Here is a 25,144-nt window from a genome sequence, read left to right as displayed (position 1 = left end):
ATAGTTCTCTGTACTGAAAGTAACGTGATGGGATGTATAATTTACACGATTTCAATTTTAGAAGAGCAAAATCTATATTGGTACTCCAAGTATTTTATAATTTAAAGTTACATAATGAGCGAAATGCATTATTTATAATAATGAAATGCGTGTACACGAGTCGGAATAGCAGCCAGTCAGAATTAAAACATTCATTTTTTAAGTTAATCCTTTATCTATTTTTTTTTTTTCTTTTATAGAATATCCAACAACTTGACACACTTATAGAAATTAAGCTATTATATACTAGTGCTACTTTAATAAATATTATTAACTCTGATACAGAGTAAGTTTTTAATTACCTTACATTTTCAATTCAATTCAATATCAACGATTAAAACCATTTATATAATAATTTATATTAAACTTTGGCAAGACTTAGTTATTACCTCAAGAAGGGAAGTCCTCGTTTAAATTTTGCGTATATTTGCTTAAAACAAATAAAGACTAAAAACATGCACTTTTATTCTACATCATATTTTTCATTCATGATTCATTCATTCCTCCAGATAAAATTGCGTTTTATTTTCTTACATTTCAATCAAAAGGCATACGTCTCCACAAGCACGCACATTGCACTTTTCTAGAAAAAAATCAAAGAAAAAGAGGAAGCGATTAACAATAAAAATATCAATGTAGAATCTCATGGATAAACGTGAAAGTATAACTTACGTTTATCGTTATCTATTTTTTGCACTTTTATTATAATTAATGCATTGCGTTAATAATAAATTAAATAACTAATGTTCTTCGTTTCAGAAGGTTCATTAAATGCTCATAACGTTCAGGAATTAAAATTCTCTACGACGAAAATGCGACTAAATTACACTGAATACTCGTTCTACGAAGGATAGATCAAGTTCAGTTTCTTTCGTATACAATTAATTATGGTAAAACTTGGCAGTATATATTTTTTGTTTTTCATTCTAAAAACTGTGTCAGATATTCTCATTAAATATTTCGCATATTTAGAAGCACAAATGCTAAATTCTCATTCTCTCTACCATATTATAATAATCATGAAATTTCATCCCCACTGTTATACGAAACATCTGAATACGTGCGTATTCAATGAAATTCAAGGAGGATTGATCGCATTTTTAAAGAATGCATAATTTGCTAGCTATATAATGAAGATGTAACACTGTACATCCCATGGTTAGCATATTTCCCATTGCAATGTAAACGTGAACACGTCGAAAGGCTTGATGAATCTTTAAATAATGAGGGCAGTGTTTCAATGGGCCTGGATTATGAACACCGATTTCATTGCCGACTCCAGCGGCACGTTCCAAAGTGTTCTTTTGTACTATCAGTTGCAGAAGAGGTGGTGTCAGATACAGTCGTATCAGTAGCTCCAAAAAGAAGGCGCTAAACATTGCACCCACCTGGAAAAAATACATAATTTTTTAATTAGCATAGAAACCTGAATGGGGTATCATTGAACGCCACAACGGTGAATGATTATCTACAATAATATGTTAATATCATAATGATACATATTTAAAGTTTCTAGATTAAATTAATAATATAATTTTAATGGGTATTCACAATTTCTCCTTCTTCATTATTTAATTACTTGACCAGACTGAATTCTTCATACTGATCACTTGAAGAACCTGTTGATACAATTCTAAATTAAATAATGGTATACGTATATCAATTGTACAAACCTGAATGGCAATTTCAGTGTTCCATGTGTGTATTGGGTGGTACTTGACGAATATCAGAAGGGTGGTAAAACTGAGACAGGCATTGATGGTAAAGTATCTCGGAAACAAAATACGTTGTACCTCTCCGAACGTGTGTCTTGGCAATGCAAAATATAACGAAAGACCTGTGTGGTAATAAAAAAAAAGGTACAAATTTAGCAGCTGAAAAAAGTAGAATTTCGTAAATAAGTATTTGTCGTTTCTCGGGTCTGAAATGATCGTAGGAAATTACCCGAGACAAATGTCATCCAGACTTGGGCACCAAGATGCATCACGAACGATGCAAGGTAGATGAAAGAGGTTGCTCTAGATTGAGAATGACCAACATGTGTTCTCTCGGTCGTCGATACAAGAGCCGATGTTACGCACAATACTGCTGCGATCATGATTACGTGAGCTGGTTGCGTGGTGTAGAATAAAACTCTGTAAAAAGAAAAAGGAAAAATATATATTAACACTTTGCGAAAATTTATTTTAAAGACCATTGGCATGCTGTAATTCGTTTCAACTCTTTAAACAGGCATCGCATCGTTCTCGAGTTAAGGGCCTATAATTTCAGACACGAGGGTGGTTATCAGCGTCGTTCATGGAAACTCATTCCATTAATCAAACGAGTCTTGTATCCTGATTAATGCGTTACTGCGATTCCGTCTTTCAATAGAGAGTATTCATGATTATGATACTTTATGCGTTTAATGTTAAACAGTATACAATCTCCTGTTTGTTCAGATTGAATCTGAAATCGGCCAGCTATATATGTACCGTCATCGATGGAGTTTACACAAGTCGCGTGACCGCATCTTATTAGAGGATCCGGTTCTTCGTTAAGTCCGACTCACGAGACTTACATGCCAGCATCATCGTCATCTCAGGCGCCAGACACCTTGAATACCTATAGGAGAATCTCGTGTGTAACCCACTGTTTACACGTTCCAGATCAACGACGCACCTTATGCGTCATACGGTAGACGCACCTGGTGAGTCCCAAATCAACGTGTCAATAAATTAAAATCAGCTGGATGATAATCTAAAGCTCTTTCGAACAAAACACGTCTGCTTCTTCGAGAGATAAAAATAACTGTCGTATTATTGTGCAATACGGTGTGAAACTAAAATATGGATCAAGAGATACTTATCGCTAGCAAGGTGGAACAAGGATTCTTTGCTAAACATTTTGCACATGATTGAAAAAAAAAAAAAAAAAAAAAAAAATGAAAGAAAAAGAAGACGTGTTTGCACGAAGCTGACCGATACAAACTTCTCTAGACTATTCAATATTTACCCTGGGTCTGCCACATCGATGTAATCAATTCGCACACAGCCGATAGAACTAATATCCCGTTATAGCTTGGTACTTCATCTTTCCATTGGTTTACAATTAATGTTCTCTGTAGACAGAGCTTCGAGAAAATTTACATGCAAATATTTAACATTCTTCGGATTCTCCCGCTTAATTGGGAAAGAAATCTTTAGAGATTTAGGTAGGTGAAAAAAAATAAAATATTTACTCCACGATAATGCGTATCTTGCATTCCAAGTCTTTCAAATTACTATTAAATTCTCACGATTCTTTTAATTAGTACAAGCTTTCTATTTGTCAATTAATCCTGAAACATTACTGAGATAACGTTACAGAAGACCTACATATGTAAATACGAGTGTAGAATGAGATACAAGGAAGAAAGCGGTACTATCTTCCCCGCTGACAATAATATTCGTGGAAAATTTATCTCCCGCAAAGAAACGAGTACATTAGCACTATCCGTTATGATGCACAACGCGGTTTGCACGCTATCTATCTTGCTTCTCTATTACCTGTTACTACACTGTGGTTTAGAACAACAAACACCTGTGAGTTATTAAATAATATAGTGGTAATATTTTTGAAAAAAAAAAAAAAGAAAAGAAAAATAGATTAAGGAGGGTACCTATCCTGTGCTCGTGTAATCGGTCGTACACGCTTTTGGCCACGCGTGTTAACGTTATGAATGGAACACGGAAAGTGTGGTCAATTGTACGTATCTCGTATGATAATTACATCGCGTGCGTGTTCCGAAGCCGGTTAAATTACCTTCTCGCGTTTGTCTCCTACGACATCATGGATCTGACCAACTTGGGAATATCCTACTTTCCAAGCAATTTTTTTTAACTAATTAATCATGACCGTAGCACGAGACAACGGTATGTCGCAATTATTCAAGATACGATAATTCTAATTATCAACAGTTGACACGCTAACGATTATTAATACGCGTTTTAGGAAATTGAGTAATAATAAATGTTCCAAACGGTTACATAAGGTGAAAAGAAAATTAAAAAGAAAAGAACGAGATGTCTGAGCATTTTTAAAATGCGAATCATGTCGTCGAACGGTTAAAGAAACGATGATTCATTCTTTATCTACTTAGAATTTTGTTTTTCCTGTGCCTCGTTGTGTTCGTCTACGAAACTTGCGATGAATGGTAATTTTTTATCTACTCTGTTTGTACTCGTAGATGTACTCGGATCTAAACAGTCAATGAACCGAGCATTCCTGTGCGAACGATTCAATTTTTATACATTTTTACGAGTATTAACAAAAATAAAATATTTCTTACGATTTCGATCAAGTGCGTTTAAATAACGCACCGAATCCTGTTTGGAAATTCTTCGAATCATCTTGTATAGTATGCGAAAGGTGTTCAAAGGCGGTCAAGAACCTTTCAAAGAATCGCTTCAAAAATCCTTCCACGTTTCATACGAGCTATGGGAAGCAAAAGATTTTCTCGTCTGCTAAATTTCTTTTACGCCATTGTCTCGCATTTGAACGATGATAGGAGGAAGGAAAAGAAACAGTTTAGATTCCTGCTCAGTTAGCGGTACACGTAAGTACTGTCTCAAGCTAAATATTCTAAGAAAGTTGAATCGAATTATACAACGTTGATATTTCCAAGATTCCATAATTATTTAATTGTTTTGCAAATAAACAGTAAAGTTTGCGACACGTATCCCACACGTTTCACAACTATCAATCATTCAGAATTAACGTCACCACTTTTCTCACATCAATTATTTCCAACTGAATTCGAGGTCAGCCAGATATTTTGATTACCCCTCTGTATCGAAGCAATCCGTTTCCTTCGATGCGTCCCTAAACAACCAAGTAAAATTGTTATTTCTCTATACATATAAATTATTTTTTTATTTTTTTATGAAGGAAGGGTGACGTTAGTTGCGAATCGCGTAGAGACAGTAATACGAGGCGCAAACATGCAAGGGACTGTCGATGGTCGGGTTAGCATAGGCTTGCAGGTATAGAGTGTACCAGCCATTTATCGAGAGCCACCGGGAAACGTGCGAGATGGCACGCAACCCATCGCTTAGATTGCAAACGTATGCACTTGCCTTGCAATTTTATCATCCTGATTTAAACACCCATCCATACGATACCCGTATATGTGTTCTACATTAAAATTAGAAATCAGGTGGACACACCTGACGTTCGTTGACGCTGATTTTTCTTCGAAATACTGATAAGAGTGAATCAATATGATGCAATATGGTACATACTTTTTTATCATTTTTCGAACCATGTGGGAGAGTAAAAGAAGTTACAGTTCCTGAACAGGAAGCTCCTGTATAAAGTTGACCCTACTGACTCCCCTAGTTCCGCTAAATGGTTCCCACAAATCTTGAAGGCTTTTTTAACAACCACGGTTAATTAATATTAATATTATTTCTATTTCATGCCATTCGTCGTGTTCGCGTTTAATTTGTTTCTTATTCAGGAAAAAGGTGGCAGGGAATTTCCAGGTAGAGGAATAAAATAATTCATGGATTTTCGAGGGTAGCAGGAGATGGGTTTTTCTGTGGTCGGTCATTTCGCAAGAAATAGCAGGTAGTTTGGTGAAGAATTTTAATGTCCGTAATCCGGGACCAGCACATCTGGCCGATGGTTTAGCTGGCGTTTGGTCAAAAGACACATTTTGTATTTACACGGGGGTGCACAGGGCTAGTTGAAAGTGAAGATTTGATGTGACGTTGCAATAAGGCGTGCGTCAAAGTCGTTCCCCCATCTGTCTCGCTAAACTCTCTTGGGACTAAAATACGAACAAGACATTTGCCAATAATATAATTCTGTCGGCCGTTTAAGCGAATGCTTACGGTATCTGGCGCGTGTTTAACCAGAACGAGTTAAATAAATTACCTTCGTTTGCTGACGCTGTGTCATCGCACTGATAGAATGGAATCTTATGTACACTTATATATGTATGTATGTGTACCAATTATATACTGGCGCTTAAATAACTTTTCATTTTATAGAAACGATCAACTATTTATATTTAGTTAAACTAACGAAAGTAGGAACATACGAATAGCACAGTGTCAGAAAATGATTTTATATGCCATCAAGTCTCCCATTACTTTAATACAGTAGTATAAGTCTCGCTATTAGTCCGGATAATAGAGGTTCTACCGGTGTTAACGCCAGATCAACGTAACACAATACCATAGCTGGTGTATTTCGTAGCGGATAGGATACGGTTGAAAGAGGGCATTGTGTAAGAAGAAAAGGAACAGGTGAAGGGTGGTGCGTTTTGCTTTCGACCTGCTAATGGACTTGCTGACTTGGAAGTGCAGAAATGGAATGGACAAATCATACGGGGTGATGCACATCAAATCGACCCTACATATCCTTTTCAATCCCGATCTGTTCGGTGCGATTCGACCAATTTCAATATTACCGCTCGACGAAATAAATGATATACCGTTCAAATGTATATTTTACATTACTACTAGGTAAAATCGTTGAAGGATATTGAGAGGTAGGGACTGGTTTTGAGTTTACCACCCTGTATAAAAAGGATAAGCAGACAGGTATTTCTGTGGACTGCAGGTGTAAAAGATTTGTAACCTTCGAACAAAACAGTGTCGGGTCACTCCTGGGCCTAGGAAAGGTACACCAGAACGGTACATACTTCGTACACTTGAGAAATAATATTTTAGAAAATAGAATATTAGTAATGCTGATCTGTGAACGTGCAACCTAATTTCATACTTTCACTTGGTCGAAGGACCGTTAGGTTTCGTAGCCTTGACGTTGATAATTAATCGACGATGACATTCAGCTTTCGCGGGAAATATTTAAAAAATTGTCAGATAATAAAAGGAGAGGGGAAGAAAAATTTATGAAATTCCTTGTTCTTTAGAAATGTATATTTTTGAACTTGATAACTAGCCAAACTTTCTGGTGTATGTCGTGTCAAATTCTGAAAATAATTTTCCTAAAACCTGTCCTGATTCAATGAAATGTACAGCGTGCAGGATGAAGTGTAATCGTGATTTTTCATTCAAGGTACAGAAGACGGTTGGATCAAAGTTTATTTTAACCGTCTTTTGAAGAAGGATCAAAGACCATACTAAATCAATAAATACACGATGAATCAAATATCCGAGGTTCGTTGCCCGTTCACGAGAAATTGCATTTATAATCTTACAATAATTATACCAATCAAGTTCTATTTATTTTATTAGTAAAATTTCTTTCGAATAACTTTCGAAAATAAAAGAATTTTAAATTGTACTGAAATGTGTATAAATTCGGTTAACTTTTTCCCATGATTTCTCCATGTATCAGCTACCTAGCCATTACATAACGCAAACACTAAGTTAATTACACAATTTCTATAATAAATCTCTGTGTTAGAATGACCAACGTTTGTGTATTTTTTCAAAATTTCTTCTTTTACTTTATTTGTAAGATAAAATAATCTTTCCTATAAATAAAAAACCAACGATGACTAATTTCCTGTCTAAGTCTAAAGCTGCAACTTTGACGATCTAGCTAATTAATGATGCTGTAATTACGTTAATCGTAAAAATGAAGAACGATTTTTTTTTCCTGTTTGTATTAAAAAACAATTAAAATGTGTAAATGTCAGGCTCGATTGCATCTACTCTTGCCACAGATCAAGTAGCGCTTAATATATAAACGTGTATCGCGTCAGTACCCGGTGCCATTTTTATTCGAGCATGTAGTCACGTAGCATGTTGCGTGAATATATATATATATATGTAGAAGTATATGCAACCAGCCTTCCAGTACCATTTTTTTGCCTTTTTTACTTTGCCATTATTATAAACGAAATGATATCAATCAAACCTTGAATTATTCAACGGAACTGTAACCATTTGTCTTTTTACAGTTCCGTACTTACTTCCTACGTACAATATGTATATACCAAGGAATCATGAGAACTGATTTACTATCAAATGTTTTAAAAAATAACGATAAATAATATTCTAATAATATTAAACTGCATGAAAATTATAATAATTAAGTAATTATAATTATCTTAAAATATAAGTTAGTAAACAGACGCGATTTCATTTGCTATCAATTTAAAAAAATTGTTACGTTACGATTATCGATTATTCGATAACAATCGATACACGAGAAACTTCACTAATCTGGCTTCGTAACCCGGAAACTTTGGGTAACTTTTTGATGCAACTATTTTTATAATATATTCCAGGAAAAATGACTGGTAAATAAAATGCTTATTTGGTAGTTATCACCTTTGTAAGTGAAACACAGGCTCTTATTATCACCTGTCGCATTCACATGAAATATTTGAACAACGCCAATAGAACGCCGCGACCATTTAAAGTTTCAACTTACTGTATTTGTACCCCATTTTTTATTTCAATTGAATTAATTCGAATTAATTAAAAATTTTTCATCGACTAAAAGGACTTTTTTATTACAACTAAATGAAATTTCAACATTTTATCTTCCAATCATTTCATACAACGATAATAAAATATCTGAATTCAGTTAAAAAAAATATACTCGTGTTTTTTCTCAGATAAAATTTCATACGAGATGATGACTCTCATATTTATTTTGATCGACTAGTTATATTTTTCTCTTTAAAACATGGTACCACTTTTTACCATTATATACTAACAATAAGTGACAAGTTAAAATATGAGAAACGGAGCAATAGGTTGAACTATCAAATTTAATCGAATTCATCTAACGATACAATTTAAAAAACAAGAAAGAGCACTTACTTGAATATCTTTGTTTGCTGTATCGCCTCGTAATACTTTGATAATACTTTCAGCAACGAGCTGTAGTTTATGGTGCTGGCCCTCAAAATGTCATCGGCAAGTTCTGGTATGAAGACTGTTTGACTTTTCCGTTCTTCGATGATTTCCAGCTCCTTAGCAACCATTTCGTCGTGTAACTTCATGTATTTTTCTTTTGCTTTTTGAAATTTGTTCTGCTGGTTGTTGTATACTGCTACCGGCTTGCTGCTTTCGGTACCGACAACCGTACGTACACACATGGTTCCTCGTGTTTTGTGGAAAAACCGTAATTGACAAAAATAAAATAATCTACATACGTTCGAAATAATACCGAATTCGTTATGCCAATTACGACCAACAATGGCACGTTGATAAAATTTAAAAAATTCTTTGAGAAACAATTTAGAAACCGCGACGCGAACTAACGCGAAAGCTAATCCGAACTGTCGCACACTGCGCTGCTCCGTGAATGTAACCCGCTTTTATATCTTCCCCCACCACTGATCCATGATCAGCCAATCACGAGATCATGTAATCGTAGGGGGTATGCTATTCGAGCAATCCGGAATTTACGAGGGATGAGTTTAGTGATCTCTCAAGATGTTTATTATTACAAAATTTCATAAACTTTAAAGGAACTTACGCAACTGCTATGTATATGTTTCAAATAAAAGTACTTGATTTGCATTTTTTAAATTCCATCACACGTCCTTATATCCTCTTCCTCCTACGGTATCGTGTTGTCAGTTTTAATGATCGATGAGAACAAAATTCGTTCGTATTCGAAACAACGTCATCTTACCTGTAAGAACGGAAAAATACTTTCACAATTTCACAATAACAGTGAATGCTCTGAAAGTATTTCGCGGTTCGATTAATTTTTACACACGTATAAAACAATACCGTTTGTAATAAATGTTCCTTTTGTCTCTCGTTAAACGCAATTTTAATTTCACGTGTCAGAAGGGAATAAAAGGGGATCAAACTGCAAATATCATCGTAATCTGATATGAAAAGCAACGAAATGAAAATCAGCCGGATTTACGATAGTAATATATCGATTAGATCTTAATTTATCATATTCAATTGTACACTTGCACGATAGGGTCAATGTCCTCGAGATACAATTTTAAATACGTCGTTTTAGTGGCCAAGATCAACACTTTGAATAATTAATGTCAACAATGGATTCCATGCGAACAGGATTATTACGAGGATGAAAAAGTTATCTACGCCGAACATGGAACGTTGTTCCGATTGAAAATGAAAACATAAACGGTGCTCACGACTAATCAATCTGGATCCTAGCACATCACAATCACGTAGCATCGTTAGCTACGTGTTAAAACTGTAGGTGGCTACGTGATTCTCTGCAATGACAAATTTTCGAGACCTACAATTCTTAGAATATTTTGTAGGACCTTTGCAGTTCTCACGTATCGCACATTCCTCTGAACAGCAATAGCGAATTATGTAATTTCTCTTCTTTCTATGCATTTTTGCTTTCTCATGTAGCAATAGTTTCTTCATAATGATACTTCTTAGATATATTACAAATCATTTGGACTTTTTATTGCAGAAAGAATTTTCTGAAAACCATATCATTTTTTAATTAATACTTAATTCAATTTTTTGTTGTAAAGAGTTAGAGAATTCATCGATGAAAGGTAGACAAAATTTTGCTGACCATAAATGGTCAACGTGATTAGCGGCAGGTGTTGGAATTAGGTGAAAGACTAGGCTGCATACGCAATAAGAACCAATACAAAATAGTAGGTAGATCAGCAAATAAGTCACGTATACCTGTAACAAGATGTAAATCATATGAACTTTTTGAATAATTGATGTAAAGAAAATGCAAAAATTAATGTAAATGTGATAGAATGTTTTGTTTAGTATTCATTAATTTATAATGTAAAAAGCAAATCCTAATTTTAGAAATATTTATAACTAAACGAAAAAGCTAATGTATTATCGTAAAATGTTTACAATTGACAAATTTATTTTATAATTTATACATGGCGTGTTACATAAAATCACATTCATTTCAAACTACTTTCAAATCGAAGACAATAATGAAAAAATAACGTATAGAAATAAACTATTAATAATATGACCGTGAATGCTTAGCTAACAGCGATCTATGTGAAATACAAAAAGTAAGTCGTAAACTTTTTAACTCTGATCCATCACATTTGTTTCATTGACACTACTACCGGTACAATCTTTTTGAATTATTTCGAAAAGTGGTTGTAATTCGGGTGTTCCTTTGATCTGTGTTACAAATTCGCTTAACGACGGATTTTTATCTGAAAAAAAAGCAATAGTTACAGCTTATGAATTTTACATTTGAAATTATTTTCAATATTACTTACCAGCATCTGGGATAGTTAACAATGCTGCCACAGCTCTCAAGGCAGAACGTTTTAGTTCATCTTGTTTTTCATATGCTTGTTTTACAGAATTTGCCTTTACTTTCATTGTACAAGTACTTTTCAATGGTTCAACCAATCTTTCCAACCCTATATATATATATATATATATAGAGGATTATTAAATATAAATTAACAATCATTTGCTTGCACCTCGTACTTACTTTGTAAAACTGCTGCAGGGCACAACTGCGCGAGCCTCGCAGTCATAAGATAAGTTAACATTTTGATATCGTAATGATCTCTGAGACCATTTTCAACGTGATTTAAAAATTTGAAAACATCCAATCGATCGAGACAAGAATCCAGCAATGTGTACATACACTCGAATGCTGCTTTTCTAAGATCTAAACCATCATCTACTGTATGTTTGAATGGGCCCATTTCAACTTCCCTTATAAGTTCTTTCTACAATTACATTGTATTTAAAAAAAGGTTAATTTTTCATTTCTCTAAAAACTATTAGTTTGTCGTCGATCAAATACCTTTATCTTAGTTTCAGCATAAAGATGTGGTAACACGGAATCTAATAAATCTCTGATGAGCATCGGTTTGTTATGAGCTGCAGAATTAAATGCAACTAAAGCTACTCTTCTTACATTCAAATCAGGATCTTCCAGAGCAACTAAGAAGCTACCCATACATTGTTTTAACATAGCATCAATTTGTTGTGGCTATAGAAAAATATTGTAAATTACTTGTACCTATCACCCATACAAATAAATATACTTACTTTGTATCTAAAAAAAATTGAAATACCTGATCGGAAATAGTGAATTTGACAGCAGTAACTGTAGTAGTTCTCATTAACGCAGACGGTGATTTTAGAGATTCCTGTAATCTTGGTAATAATGTAGCCGGATCGATTAAAGTAAGTTTTCCTAGACATTCGGCTACAACGTTCCGTGTCCCTTCTTCTGTACATTCACACTGCCTATATAAAAGCATCCAAATCGAAGGCACAAAATTTTGCAAATGAGATACACCAGATGGACTAGCAGATTGACACGTGATTATCTATATAGTACAATATATTAATTTTTTTAAATAAAAACATCAAACGTATTAGTAAGTGTATTAGAAAATTTACCTCTTTCAGTGAATGTAAGAGCAGGTATTGACGTTTTGGTTGCGCTTCGATTTCTTTCAATATGAATGGTAGATATTCGGGAAGATTACCGACTGCTATATTACCTAACGTGTAACTAGCTGCTGATTTAACTTCCTCTGAATGCGATGAAAACGAGTTTAAAATTGTATGCTTTAAAGAGCTGATTCCACTCAAGTCCCTGAATAAAAATGTGTAATTGTAAATAATAGGGGAATAACATTTAGAATCGGTGTAATCAAGAATGATATACTTACACGTGTCTGCCTATTTCACCGATAACCAATAACGCAAAAATATGCTGCGCGTCACTCTGAGGAATCTGCACGTCTTTCAAAAATTGTTCGACCACTGCTTGAGCTTCTTGATGCCATGTGATAGTCAGTGCGGCTGCACATTTTGCAAGCGAATGATACGCTTGCTTATGAAGTACGGACTGACTGACAGGTGCTAATAACATTGACAACAATTCTCTATAACCTAGACCTGGTATATCTGCTTGAACTAATGCTTGGAAAAATTCTAACATCGAATTTAAAGCGACACCTAAAAAAGAAAAGATAATAATAATAATAATTCAAATTTCTTTTTATATTATCATTTAAAAAAAAAAAAAAAAAAAACGAGAATTATTAAATATGTTACCTTGAAGGAGCGGGGACTTTACCAACACTAATATTTCTGGAAGGATATTATCAGAAACCCTCGTAAGGGCGACTGGATGTAATTTTGCTATGGTGGTGAGAAGATTGAGAGTTAATTGCGCAATATGTAAATCAGTCTCATTTAATAACGCTGGTAATTCCGTAGTAACCTAATAAAATATTTAAATAAATTACGAATTATGCAAATATGAGGTTTCGAGGTTTTTCTAACTGAACAACTGTTACCTTGTCTAATAAATCGGCATGAAGAGTGGAACTATAATTTCGAACCAAAGTATCTAAAAGTGGAAGGGAACATAATTTTAAAGCTCGTTGATTCTTTCTTAAAAAGGATCCAAGAATTGGAATTGCTTCTTCCTATACGAAATACACAGAATATTGTAGATTAATACAGTATTAGGTACATTGATTTATCTATGTAAAACGTAGTGTACGTACCATAATCTGTTTCAAATCTACTTTCAAAGGAGACGATGCTATACACGTTAAAGCTTTTACCGTCGTAAGGCGTGTAATTTCATTACGAAGTCTGTCCAAAAATATAGGAAGGCATACATGCAATTCATCGGATAAAGTATCGCCAAAATGTGCGAGGATCTGACCCATGCAAGCGATTGCTCTTTCTTTTACTTCTTGATCAATATCCGCAGTCCTAAGTCTCATTAACGTACAACGATATATTTCTCCGGACAACGATGTGAAGTCAAAATAACACGGTTTATCTATAATCAAATTCCATATTACTTGTAATTTTTATAATTACATTACATTATAAACGCATGATTGTATTTTAGAACTTACCATGTGGTCTAATTACTTGAACCAATTGCTGTAACACCAATAATGCTTCCGCTGTAATTTTATAAAACGGATCTCCAACAGCTGATATGATCGGAGGTGCTAAAACTGCCATGTGAGCGTGAAACGCTTCTGGTTGATGAGTTATTAATAACGTATGTACAAAAGCCAATGTATCAATTTTCATATTTGACGAAGAATTCTTATCACCCAAAGAGTATTGAATACCCGGTATCAATGCAGGTATGTGATTGCTTAAAGCACCGGGCAATACAAGCACTAATTCTTTTAATAATGAAAAACAATCTTGTCTTGTTTTAATACTCTTCTCTTTCATTTGACGATGGACAGCTTTTACAATTAGCGGAACCTGCTGTTGTAATAATGATATTGGTCCATCGTCGTCTTCCATCGCATCAGGATCGAGGGGTACACCGGTAGCGGGTCTTGTTTGTCTCAAAAGTGCGATGTATGCATGGAAAATATCGGACTTTACATTTTCTTCTCTTTCTATAACATACATATAAATATTTACACTGTCAGAATTGAAATAACAAACACGTTAGAAAATGCACAAGCACCTTTGAATCTTGCAATCAAGGCTGGAGAAACAACTTTGTAAAGTTCGGGAAGAAGTTCTCGTCTACTGGATACAACAGCTTCGAGACATTTTGCAGCTGCCCTACGAACTTTCCAACTCATATCATCGTCATCTGAATATTCATCTTCTGCATCTTCTTCTCCATCTTCTTCTACTTCCATCATAACATCCTCTCCATCGGACACATCATTCATATCGTCATCATAATTGTAGTTTGGATCATATGTAATGTAAGTTAAACAAATTTCTATAATCTGAAAAGAAATGTTCATTAAATACAACTTTTAAATAATTCTAAAAGTATTAAAGCTATGTACAAAACAAAGTAGAATTACTCACTTTATTTATATGTGGTGTAATTTCTTTGGGACATCTGTATACAAAAGCTTCAAATGCTTGTAAACAGTATTCTCTTAGTTCATCATCATCCTCGTTACTATATTGTACAATCAATGGCATAACCCTTTCTATTTGCTCTCCAAACCTGTGTCCCGCTTGGCGACTGAAATTCAGTATTACAAGTAAAAACTGCAAATAAATATAAAACATTTTGTAAGAAATACCTACCATATGGAAGCAATACATTGTATATAAGTACGTATCACATTTTTTGCTGTTTGTGTACCGAGACCTTCGAGTAAGTGGTCTAAAAGTTTATTGTACAAGTAATTGTTGCTTGAAGTCAAAAGATGACTCAGAGCAACTATAGTACGTTTTCGGACTGCTTGACGCGGAGAAGAAAGTTGTGGCAATAATGCAGTCAAAATGAGAGAATGAAATGTGATCAGTAAAGCACCAAATCGGGATAATAAATCAGCCACGATATCAAGCGCTTCAAGTTGAACAGACACATCTTCCTGCTGTATGAAACATAATTAGATATTTCATTGCAATAACGCGATATTATAATAAAAATAACAATTACTTTTTCTATAGCACTGCTAAGTCGGCCGGTTATCCGTCTACAAACGCTTGCAACAAGTACACTGGATCCCAAAGGAAGCTCGGAAATAACAGTTTTCAGACCGATGCTGGAAATATCTCTCAACTGTTCTTTGTCTGACACCATGTTACTGCATAGCGCATCTACAATAGTTTCCACTTGATACTCCTTTACCTTATTGACTAATGGGCCCAAACTGAAATCGGACACGTTTCTGTAATCGTGTCCAAACACAAAGAAAATCTTGCAAACATAATAAGCGTTTCAAGCACGCAAACAATTTCATATTTAAGTTACAAGATAAACATACATCTATTATATAAAATGTATATTTTAAAATTTAATTTGGATATACTACCATTTTACAGCAAGATTTTGTACTTCTCCATTTTTATCCTCCAACAACTTTAAAAGCATTTTTACAACTTTACGCTCTGAATCATCGTCCAATTTAATATTGTCTTTTTGTAATTCGCTCATCAAATCATTGGTTGCCATAAATCTGAAGTCCTTGTCACTGGATGTCATCTAAAACAATAAAATTCAGTAATAAGATTGGTTAAAATAAGTCTTATCTTTACAACAGCTTAAAACATCTTTGTTTCTTGCTCATAATTTATTAGTATGTAAGTTTGTGTATGTAGAAAATAGAAGTAAGATAATTTATTGTACTTTTGGAAGAAATTAATCAGTTTAGATACATAGAGCATGGCTGTTTCTGATAAAGAGTTAGAGAAAGTTTTTTATAGGAATTGTGGTATATTTTTTAAATAGGTGAAAAGAGGTTATGTGTAAGTTCGATATTATCACCAGTTTTAACGCTAACATTTCTACAATGTATCATTTAACAAACAAACACCAAAATCATTCTTAATGTTGCCCTGAAATAAATGCATTTAATACCTTCTCCAGCAAGTTTGCAATTTGATAAGAGACACTAGCCATGATTGAAAACTTTTTCACAGCCGGTTACAGTTGTCGTTCCAATATTCTACGTTATAATGAAACGAAAAGAAAAAAAAAGTACGACGTTTCGTGGGTAGCAGACGACACTAAATTCGTTTCGGTTTATTTAGTTAAATATTTTGTTAGAAATCGTATTTTAATGAAATTTCACTGTCGGCAGCATTTCAATACTGCGAATCTTTTCCACAACTTATAGACTGCCAAAATTTTGATGGTAATTGCGCGTTCCAAAACCTACTGGAACAATAACTATACAGAAAAGAAACATCAAAACACTGTTTCATGATTGGTTCATTTCTTTTTATGACTTGTTCTGAATAGTTTTTAAATTTCAAATTTACATGTAATAATAGAAATTGTAAAATCAATTGTATGTTATCAAAAATATATACACTTAAGTAGTATAAACAGTCTTAGAAAAAAATATTTATTATTTTATCACTGTTTTATTTTGATACATTTCAATCTTATAATCTTAGAAGTTATATTTATGGCACTGAATACATTTCAAATGTCTTATAAAAAATATTAACTTTACCTTACATACTTATTTCTACTTTTATTTTCTGTTGTAATTCAACATAATTAAAACTTAAATGTCTTTCTGAACTTAAACTCTTTCTGTATTATTTATAAAAAAATAAATTAATTTCCTCTTAAATAACTGAATACTGAATGGTATTATCACAATATTGTGTAGGGTACTTTTATTCTGACTCATTATTTGTTTCTTTGCTGGTACCTTCATTTTGATTTTCATTTTCATTTCCATTTTCATTCTGCTGCAAATATAAAAATTTCATTGTAGTAAACTTTATCAGTTAAATGGATTGTACTAATGGAAATTTATATAATACTTCTGCTTTGTGTGTAGGATTTTGATTAATAAAATATGTGATAGGCTTTTGCCATTCTGGTGTATCTCTTGGGTGATACGGATTTCCACCTGAATAACTTTTTCCTGAAATTATATTTCTCCTTAACTTTTATGTTATCTAACTAGATTAATATATTTTATATAAATCATCACATTTTGCAAAGGTTTACCTTTACTGCTTCCTGCTGCTTTTTTAGTAGGTGTACTTTTTACAGTTTTAGATGGGGCTTTACTACCAACAGCTGTAAATAATAATAATAATTTTTAATAAAATTAAATATAGGAATTCTAATAATTAAATACACTTTACAATGGAGGCAAATAGTACTTGAATGAAACGATAAATGAAGGAAACAAAGAAACGTTCAAAATTTTCTTCAGAACCTCATTAAGATTATGTTTTTCTTTTAATTTTTCTTACCTTTTGTAGGCACACGATCTGCTTTTGTTCTTACCATATTTTTAAAAGTTTAAAAAATAATTTTTAACAACAAACTATCCAAATATAAATATATAAATACGTTATTTGAAACTTGATCTGTGAATCTATATATATGTATATATATGTTACCAATCGTGCATATAGGAATCTCCCTAGGTTGTCGAACTGTTTCTAGAGAATACGATGTTTCAAATAAAAGTTGAACAAATACAAATTTATGATGTTACTACCGTAATAAATATATGAGAAAACTTTTTAAAATTGTAAATGTAAAAAGTCCTAAAAATGATATTTATTTATGTTGTGATTGAACTAAGCGTATTGGAAAAAGCAATAATAAAATCATTCTAATAAACAATAACTATTTATAGCTCAAATGATAATAATAATGTTTACAGTATACAAACTCTATATAACTTATAATATGTAGATATGTTCATTTCACTAAATCTTAAATTAACAGTAACATATACATTGATTACATATTTAACAAATTTACAGGTATAACAGAAACAACAATCAAATGGAGTTAACAAAATAACATACTATTTAATATACCATTATCTTTAAGGATCATTAATGCTTCATTCAAGCTATGCATCTTCAATAACATCCGATACTTAATTTTGATGTAAGAGGTATATGTAAAATATGTTTAGAAAACATCTATTATAAATAATTAATGAAAGATTTCATTTAACAGAAAATATGGAGAACAATACAAGTCTATAAACCCTTTGGGGTTTTATAATTCAACTAATCCATTAACAAGATCCACATAACAACAATGTCTAATAAATGAATGTTCAGCTTTGAAATTTTAAATGCAATTCACTGATTACAAGATCATGAACAAAGCGAAGGAACCAACTATGTAATACACAAGAAAATTCCTTAATAGTATTGGTTATTATAAACACAAGAAACATATAAAGTGTAAAATCAGAATGGAACAGAAACAAGAAGCATACGATGAAGAAACAGCTGAAAATACTGATAATGTGAAGCAGAAGGATAATGACACCACAAATGTATCCAAAGACAAATCTCCTGGATGGTATCAAGACTTTTCTATTGATCAAGTACATATAACATTTAATAGCAACATTCTATGTAATATAATAATTGCTAAAATTATTTGCATTGAAATAAATATTCTTTGTTAATAGATAAAGAACTTAATGATGTTACAATGTTTGATGAATCAAGATTGTGCAGAAAGGGTGGTAAATCGTACTCAAAAAACACTTTTATCAATAGGAATTATATCCACATTTTTTGCTCCTGCACCAGATGTTATTAAAAAATTACAAGAATCTTCTAACTGCAGTGCAATAGACTTTCTTAGAGAGGTTTATAAAGTACTAACAGGAAATTATTTTGAAGAAGAAAGATACAGTATGCGTGCTAAATTATTTCATTAATAAAAGAAATTTTTCTTTATATGTCCTTTAATTTCAGAAGACTTCTATGATTGCAATGAAAGAATAATCTTATCAGCTATTGCATTTTTAACTTTACCAGAAGCTGTCGTGGAATTGCACAAAAGATTACCACCCGTGACGATACCAAAATTACCTCCTAAACGTAATGTCAAACGCATTATTAATTTATAGGAGATACAATATATATTTATACTATTTATGTTATAGCTACAGCACCTGCACTTCCAATGAGACAAAAGATGGGATCTCCATATGAAGAAGAACTTTTTATACGTCCAGACTGGCCATCCTATTATAATCAATTACAATGTTGGAAAAAAGAATGTCAATTAATACCATTACCAAAAGTAATATTACCTCCTAAAGATTGTGTTTTAACGAATTACAAAAGAACAGAAGTGAATTCTGAAACTAGAGAAAACAGAACTGATAAAATAGTAAGCATTCACCACAATCCTGTTGCTGAAAAGAGATCAAGACCTAATACTTTGATAAGAGAAGAGCAAAACAAGAATACTTCTATCAGTACAAAACAAAAGTATGACAGTCTGGTTAAAGTAAAAGAGAAGGATGCTGCTTATACATCTCCCAATAATCCAGTCAAAATGAAAAAAAATATTAGTTCTACTAATAATCCTACTGCAGTAGAAGAAAGTGATACTTCTATGATAGATACAGGTACATTGTATTGCTTTAAAACATGGTATCCAAAGTTTTTAATGTTTATATTTATATAGGAGATAGTAACAATGAAGAATTTAAACAAGAAAGTGACAATGCAGTAAATACAAATCAGGAAGTAGTACAAGATTCTGAAAAATCAGTTGCCCTTGATATTCCGCCACTGTATGGTGGAAATAGATTGTTTGATTTTACAATCAATGGAATCTCTGAGAAATCAGGACCAGTACAGTATAAACTATGCGGTGAATGTTCAGACATGAATAAAACGATCATTTACTTTGATAACTTATCATTATTTCAAACATATATTTTAGGAGTTCTACAACCACCTCAGCCAAACAAGAAATCTTGGCTAGGTGAAAAACATGTTCATTATATAATATCTGGAGCCGCCGATGAACCACCAACTTGTCCTGTAACATATGAAATGACTGGTGTTGCAAATGTAACGCCAATTAATAGCGATGAAAGGTTTTTTGCTGTACTAAAGCTTGGAGATGGACCAAATAAGATTTATCCAAGTGGTAGAAAGAATTTATCTCGGCATTGGCAGGAATGGTTACAGAATGTAGATGAAGAGTTTCGGAAAGTAGAAAGGGAAGCAAACAAGATGATCAAAAATATAGAAGCTATAACGAAACTGGTATTCCCAGAACCTACGTGTGACAGTTGTTGTTCTTGTAGACAAACTAGAAAATCATATCTAAAAGCAAAGGAAACAAAAGCACCTTATTTCGTGATAGACACGATAACCGAAGATAATAATAAAAACAAGTAATAACCAATTATTCGATAAATCGATAAATCGATGATTCGTTATTTGACAAAATTCTTTTGTTTGGTAGATCTATTATTGGATCAATGGCAATGCATTCTCCAGCACCAACTCCTCCAGAATCAACAGTGAATCTATTAGAAGTTATAGCTTCAGAAGATGTCCTTACTTCGAATCTCGTCATAAATGGTGTCACGAATGAAATAGGTGAAACACAGTATTTTATTACCGGCATGAAAGATGACATGGTACGTGTGCCACGCCGAATTGTCCAGCGACCACCACCTCCACCGCCCAGAAACGTTCCACCATGCGTTTGTACGATTCAGCAAATATTTAACAAAGATATAACTCCAACGTTAAGTCAGGACAATATACCATGGACGAAAGATGAAGGTTTATGCTTTGGAAAGAAATTCAGACCATCCGAAGGTGGTGCATATTCTTGTAAAAAGTATCCAGGCGACAAATCGTGCAGAAGAAATCCATTTAGGGGAGAAATAATGAGACGAATACACAGAGCTGAAAGAGAAAAACGAGAAAAGGAGAGGGGTTCTTCAAAGAAGGGAATGTATAGCATTGCCGATTTTAAACCGTGTGGAGATGAACACGGCATGGGTATTTGCGGAGGACCTTGGGGCGCTGTACATACTTTAACTCCAGAAGAATTAGCAGAAGAAGAAAAATTACGGAAAGAGATACTTAAAGTATGCTCTATTTTCGTTTAATTAGATCTATTGGAAATTCCAGTAATACTATATTTTGTTATTTAGGGTCCTCCGTGTGGAACGAAAGCTGGACGAGCTGTCTGCGAGGGACCATTTGGGAGACGGGTATCTATAAAACCACAAAAAAAGATAGAAATCGAATCTGAAATTCCAGGAGAAGAAGATTTAGAAGAAGAGGAAGAGATAGAAGAGTCAGAGTCAGAGGAAGAGGAGAAAGAGCCCCCTCCTGTTAAAAAAGAAAAAGAAAAGAAACGGGACACGGGATGTTATACGAGTCCAGAAATTATAGCAGCAAAGAAAAGGATGATGGAAGAGAAGACTGAAAAATTCATCCCTGATCCCAACTATCCTGGCTATGATGATCCATGGAATATATTTCGTACAGCACCGTCGAAGAAAGAATCAGAAACAGATTTTAAAAATTTATTAAAGCTTAGTTCTCCGAAACCGCCGTCAACGCCTGTACCGTCTAGAACATTGATAAGTGGAAATGAAAAATCTGCATCAAAGGATAGTTTAAAAGTTTCTGGAAAAATTTCAAAGAAATCTGCACGCAAAAGCGATGGAAAAATTGCTAAAAGGAAGTCGAGATCAACCAGTATTAAAAAAGAAACTCAAATTAGAGGGAAGAAAGTATCCCAAGAAACGCTACAAAGTGATAAAATAGAAGATCACAGGGTTTCAAAACCAATAAAAAATAAACATGACTACAGAAAGTTAAGTACTAAAACTATGTCCGTGAAACATTTGAAAAATGGAAATAAATTACATCAGACAGTGAGAACGTCTAAACCAACTGTTGAAAATACAAAATTAAAATCCAAACGAGAGAAGATAGATTCGTTCAACGAAAAAGCAAGTAACAGATTTAATATTAAAGGCAAAATAAGTAAGGAAGGAATATCAGACAGATCAAAAATTAACAGAACAAGTGCACGACGTAGTCAGCTTGGTAAAAAATCTGAACGAAAATCAAATAATCCTGAGAATATTAAAATTAATAACCCAGACAGAAAAGCATTAAAATCAAAACGATCAAGTCAACTCAAGTCAAGATCAGTTTTATCAACGAATATCGAGAAAAGAAAAACAAGTAATGCGAAGAAGAAGTTTACAAAAAAAGATAGAAAGAAAGATGCACAAATTTATGATGTGGACTCTGGTATAATTCGACAAAATTATATACATGGTTTAAAAAACATGTTGAAATCTCCTGACATTTATCCTCCTGATGTTAAGCCAGTTGATATTCCAGCAGAACCTCCAACAAAATGTCAACCAGAATATGAATATACAGAAACTACAGATGATTCTGAAAAAATTGATGAAGGTATAGATAAGCAGTTACCAAGTAAAGGTCCTTGCGGTTGGAGAACAAAATCGGAACAAAAGTTACCAACAAAGAAAACTTTAGTTTATCTTAGTGAACCAGACTATCCCCCGGAAACAATAGCAGTTCGGCCAGGGGGTAAACCATGCCTTTGCCGCGAAAATAGAGCAAAGAAAAAGATACTAATGTACAATATAGGAGGGCTTATAGGTAGCAAAAAAGATGTTAATCAGAAAAGGCTATTCAAGAGAAAGAAAGATGAAGATGACAAACAAACGCAAGTTATAGATGGTGTTATTTATTATACACCACCTCCAAGTCCACGTAGAAGCGACGAGTATGTACCTGAGTATGATCTTTTAAAATCTCCTTATGATATGTGCCTTACACAACGTAAAGATAAGCAACTTAAGTTTCTCGCGCAGTATACTGGACCTAAAATATCAGAAACCTCGAAAAATCAGGATTCATGCGGATGTAATGAATACGTTGATACGTATGGTGTTCAACCCCTAGATCAAAATGGGGAAGTTCAAACAACGAAGGAGCTTGAGAAAGTTAGAGAAGAATTAATAAACGCGAAACCACCGGAAGAGCGTTGGAAACTAGCGCTAAACGATGTAGGATTGATTGATTATTTTACAAGGTGCAGAGATAGTATTCCTTGTTGGCTAAAGTGTGCTAAATTTAATAAAATGGGATGTTCATTGCCACAGCCGAAACTCCAATCCAAAAGACCAGTCTGTGAATGTAAATATGAAAGAAAAATATTAGAACACACCGAAGAAAAACAGAAATGGAAAGAACGTGAGAAGAAATTAAAATCGTTGAAAAAACAACCGTATATGAATGTCGCGGATATCTCAAAGCCAGTGGTAGCAAATACAAAATTAATGATATCAGGTGTGAAAAGAATTCCGAGAGAAAATGAATATATAGATGATATTAAGTATTGTATAACTGGTGTTGCTGAGAATTACTCTGAATCGTTACCTACACAAGTAGTAGATGGTCTACACATGTCTACACCGGTTCAAACGCCTGAACCAAGTGAAGAGAAATTACCGTGTGTTTGTTCGCATAAGCATTGGTCAGCTATAAATATACCCCCTGGGCCATTGCCAAAACCAGAAGAAATTATACTTGGTGATAAAAAACGTAGACAGGAAGCTGTAATAAAAGCATTCAGACAGATTTATGCCCCTCAAAAGGTGTATGATACACACGATGGTCACAGTTGTCAAGAACCTTGTATGCCAGATTCTGGTTCAGAAAATAATGAGATTATAAATGAAAATGTACGAAATAATAGTGTTAAAACATCATATTCAGAGAAAATTATGTCAATTAAAAGTAAATCAACGAATCAAAAAGGACAACGAAAACAATTAAGTAACAAACAACAACAACAACAACAGCAGCAGCAGCAGCAGCAGCAACAACAGCAGATGAAATTGAATAGTAGTATTAATAGAAAGAAATCAGATACTAAAAATCCAATAGCACAAGGAACCACCGAAAATCCAATAATAAGCTCATATAAAGGAAATAGGAATATTGAAAATGAAGGAAGCAATATTAAAAATCCATTAGCACAAGGAAATCCACTAAGGAGCTCGTATAAAGGAAATAGAAATGTTGAAAATGAAACAAGCTATCTAAAAAACCGACGAAATACACAATCGTATGAAAACAGAAATGTTAATCCCCAGTTACAAAATGAATCTCCTAATTTAAATACCGAAAATGTAAATATTTCTGATGAAAATATTGAAGAAGATTATTTTGATACTGACGATCATTTTATGATTATAGCCCAGGTATAATTTCTTTCTTATAAACTTTAAATTAAATATTAAATACAACAACTTATATTATTTAATGATTAGATCGAGTTAAAGAAAATGGCAACTGAAGGATTTCTATTTGCAAAATTACCAAAATGTTTCTTTATGCCACAATTACAATACTGGTTAATGTATAGGAAAGGATTTGTTCTTAATGATGCAGATAAAAGTAAGTAAAATGTTTCTACATATATGATTCTTCATATGCTATTATGTACTGTATTTTTTTTACAGTAAAATCAGTGAATGAGAGTATTGACTTGTGGAATGTGCTAGATGTAGAAAAATCACATAAAATTAAAACACCTCCCTTAGATCTGACAAAATATGAAATTACAAATTTAACTTTTGACAATGCAAAAGAAATGAAACAAAAGGTATATCGCTGTAGCAAATATATGCGAATTATATTACATAAAATTATTATTATTATATTTATTTATAGATCGCAATGAAAAAAGCTATATTTTATAGTCAAGTTCGTAAAAATCGTGTTTTATACGCGCGAACAATGTGGAATACGATGGAGTATGGAAAATTTCCTTCGACATCGTTTAAACAAGCATATTTTACTTATATGGCTAGTAAAGAAGCCGATGGTCTTCCTTTTAAACCATGGTTCCCTTCCGATGTACGAGACATGAATTAATTAATTCGATTTTCATAATAATCAAGTTG

General features: G+C 33.2%; 4 protein-coding genes across 11 annotated transcripts; 1 reads left to right on the top strand and 3 right to left on the bottom strand.

The window, feature by feature from the left end:
- Positions 1-444: 444 nt before the first annotated feature.
- On the bottom strand, positions 445-10,656 carry LOC117610354 (transmembrane protein 205). Its single transcript, XM_034337627.2, has 6 exons — positions 10,513-10,656; positions 10,112-10,414; positions 8,808-9,627; positions 1,984-2,174; positions 1,713-1,876; positions 445-1,427 (listed from the first exon to the last, which is right to left on the bottom strand). The coding sequence occupies exons 3-6, from the start codon at positions 9,083-9,085 to the stop codon at positions 1,140-1,142; spliced, it is 921 nt and encodes a 306-aa protein (XP_034193518.1). The 5' UTR covers positions 9,086-9,627; positions 10,112-10,414; positions 10,513-10,656; the 3' UTR covers positions 445-1,139.
- A 170-nt stretch (positions 10,657-10,826) lies between these two features.
- On the bottom strand, positions 10,827-16,562 carry Cand1 (Cullin-associated and neddylation-dissociated 1). 3 transcript variants are annotated; one of them, XM_034337600.2, is made up of 17 exons: positions 16,276-16,562; positions 15,731-15,900; positions 15,355-15,568; positions 14,997-15,289; positions 14,769-14,931; positions 14,410-14,683; positions 13,832-14,338; positions 13,469-13,752; positions 13,256-13,387; positions 13,011-13,179; positions 12,623-12,911; positions 12,348-12,546; positions 12,017-12,274; positions 11,743-11,931; positions 11,422-11,665; positions 11,201-11,347; positions 10,827-11,134 (listed from the first exon to the last, which is right to left on the bottom strand). In XM_034337600.2, exons 1-17 carry the CDS (start codon positions 16,315-16,317, stop codon positions 11,001-11,003), a joined length of 3,708 nt encoding a protein of 1,235 aa, XP_034193491.1. In that variant the 5' UTR covers positions 16,318-16,562; the 3' UTR covers positions 10,827-11,000. The 3 variants fall into 3 exon arrangements, with proteins under 3 accessions (XP_034193491.1, XP_076547019.1, XP_076547020.1); XM_076690904.1 differs by having other exon boundaries at positions 14,997-15,286; XM_076690905.1 differs by lacking the exon at positions 16,276-16,562 and having other exon boundaries at positions 15,355-15,586; positions 15,731-15,871.
- A 239-nt stretch (positions 16,563-16,801) lies between these two features.
- Positions 16,802-17,804, bottom strand: LOC117610550 (PCNA-associated factor). Of its 2 annotated transcripts, none has more exons than XM_034338112.2 (4): positions 17,637-17,804; positions 17,386-17,457; positions 17,196-17,299; positions 16,802-17,117 (listed from the first exon to the last, which is right to left on the bottom strand). In XM_034338112.2, the coding sequence occupies exons 1-4, from the start codon at positions 17,671-17,673 to the stop codon at positions 17,046-17,048; spliced, it is 285 nt and encodes a 94-aa protein (XP_034194003.1). In that variant the 5' UTR covers positions 17,674-17,804; the 3' UTR covers positions 16,802-17,045. The 2 variants fall into 2 exon arrangements, with proteins under 2 accessions (XP_034194003.1, XP_034194002.1); XM_034338111.2 differs by having other exon boundaries at positions 16,819-17,120; positions 17,637-17,795.
- Positions 17,805-17,864: 60 nt separating this feature from the next.
- Positions 17,865-25,115, top strand: LOC117610542 (uncharacterized). 5 transcript variants are annotated; one of them, XM_034338093.2, is made up of 13 exons: positions 17,865-17,926; positions 18,159-18,288; positions 18,361-18,739; positions 18,827-19,055; positions 19,119-19,244; positions 19,310-19,780; positions 19,840-20,028; positions 20,101-20,560; positions 20,632-21,268; positions 21,335-24,439; positions 24,509-24,635; positions 24,701-24,843; positions 24,912-25,115. In XM_034338093.2, the coding sequence occupies exons 3-13, from the start codon at positions 18,605-18,607 to the stop codon at positions 25,113-25,115; spliced, it is 5,826 nt and encodes a 1,941-aa protein (XP_034193984.2). In that variant the 5' UTR covers positions 17,865-17,926; positions 18,159-18,288; positions 18,361-18,604. The 5 variants fall into 5 exon arrangements, with proteins under 5 accessions (XP_034193984.2, XP_034193983.2, XP_034193986.2 ...); XM_034338092.2 differs by lacking the exon at positions 17,865-17,926 and adding an exon at positions 17,947-18,083; XM_034338095.2 differs by lacking the exon at positions 17,865-17,926 and having other exon boundaries at positions 18,096-18,288; positions 19,122-19,244.
- The last annotated feature ends 29 nt before the right edge of the window (positions 25,116-25,144 follow it).

The sequence above is a fragment of the Osmia lignaria genome, chromosome 11 (genome assembly GCF_051020975.1).
Source record: "Osmia lignaria lignaria isolate PbOS001 chromosome 11, iyOsmLign1, whole genome shotgun sequence".
In the NCBI taxonomy this organism is placed as follows: Eukaryota; Metazoa; Arthropoda; class Insecta; order Hymenoptera; family Megachilidae; genus Osmia; species Osmia lignaria.
Note: the sequence above shows the minus strand (reverse complement) of the source record. Positions and strands in the feature narration are given on the sequence as shown.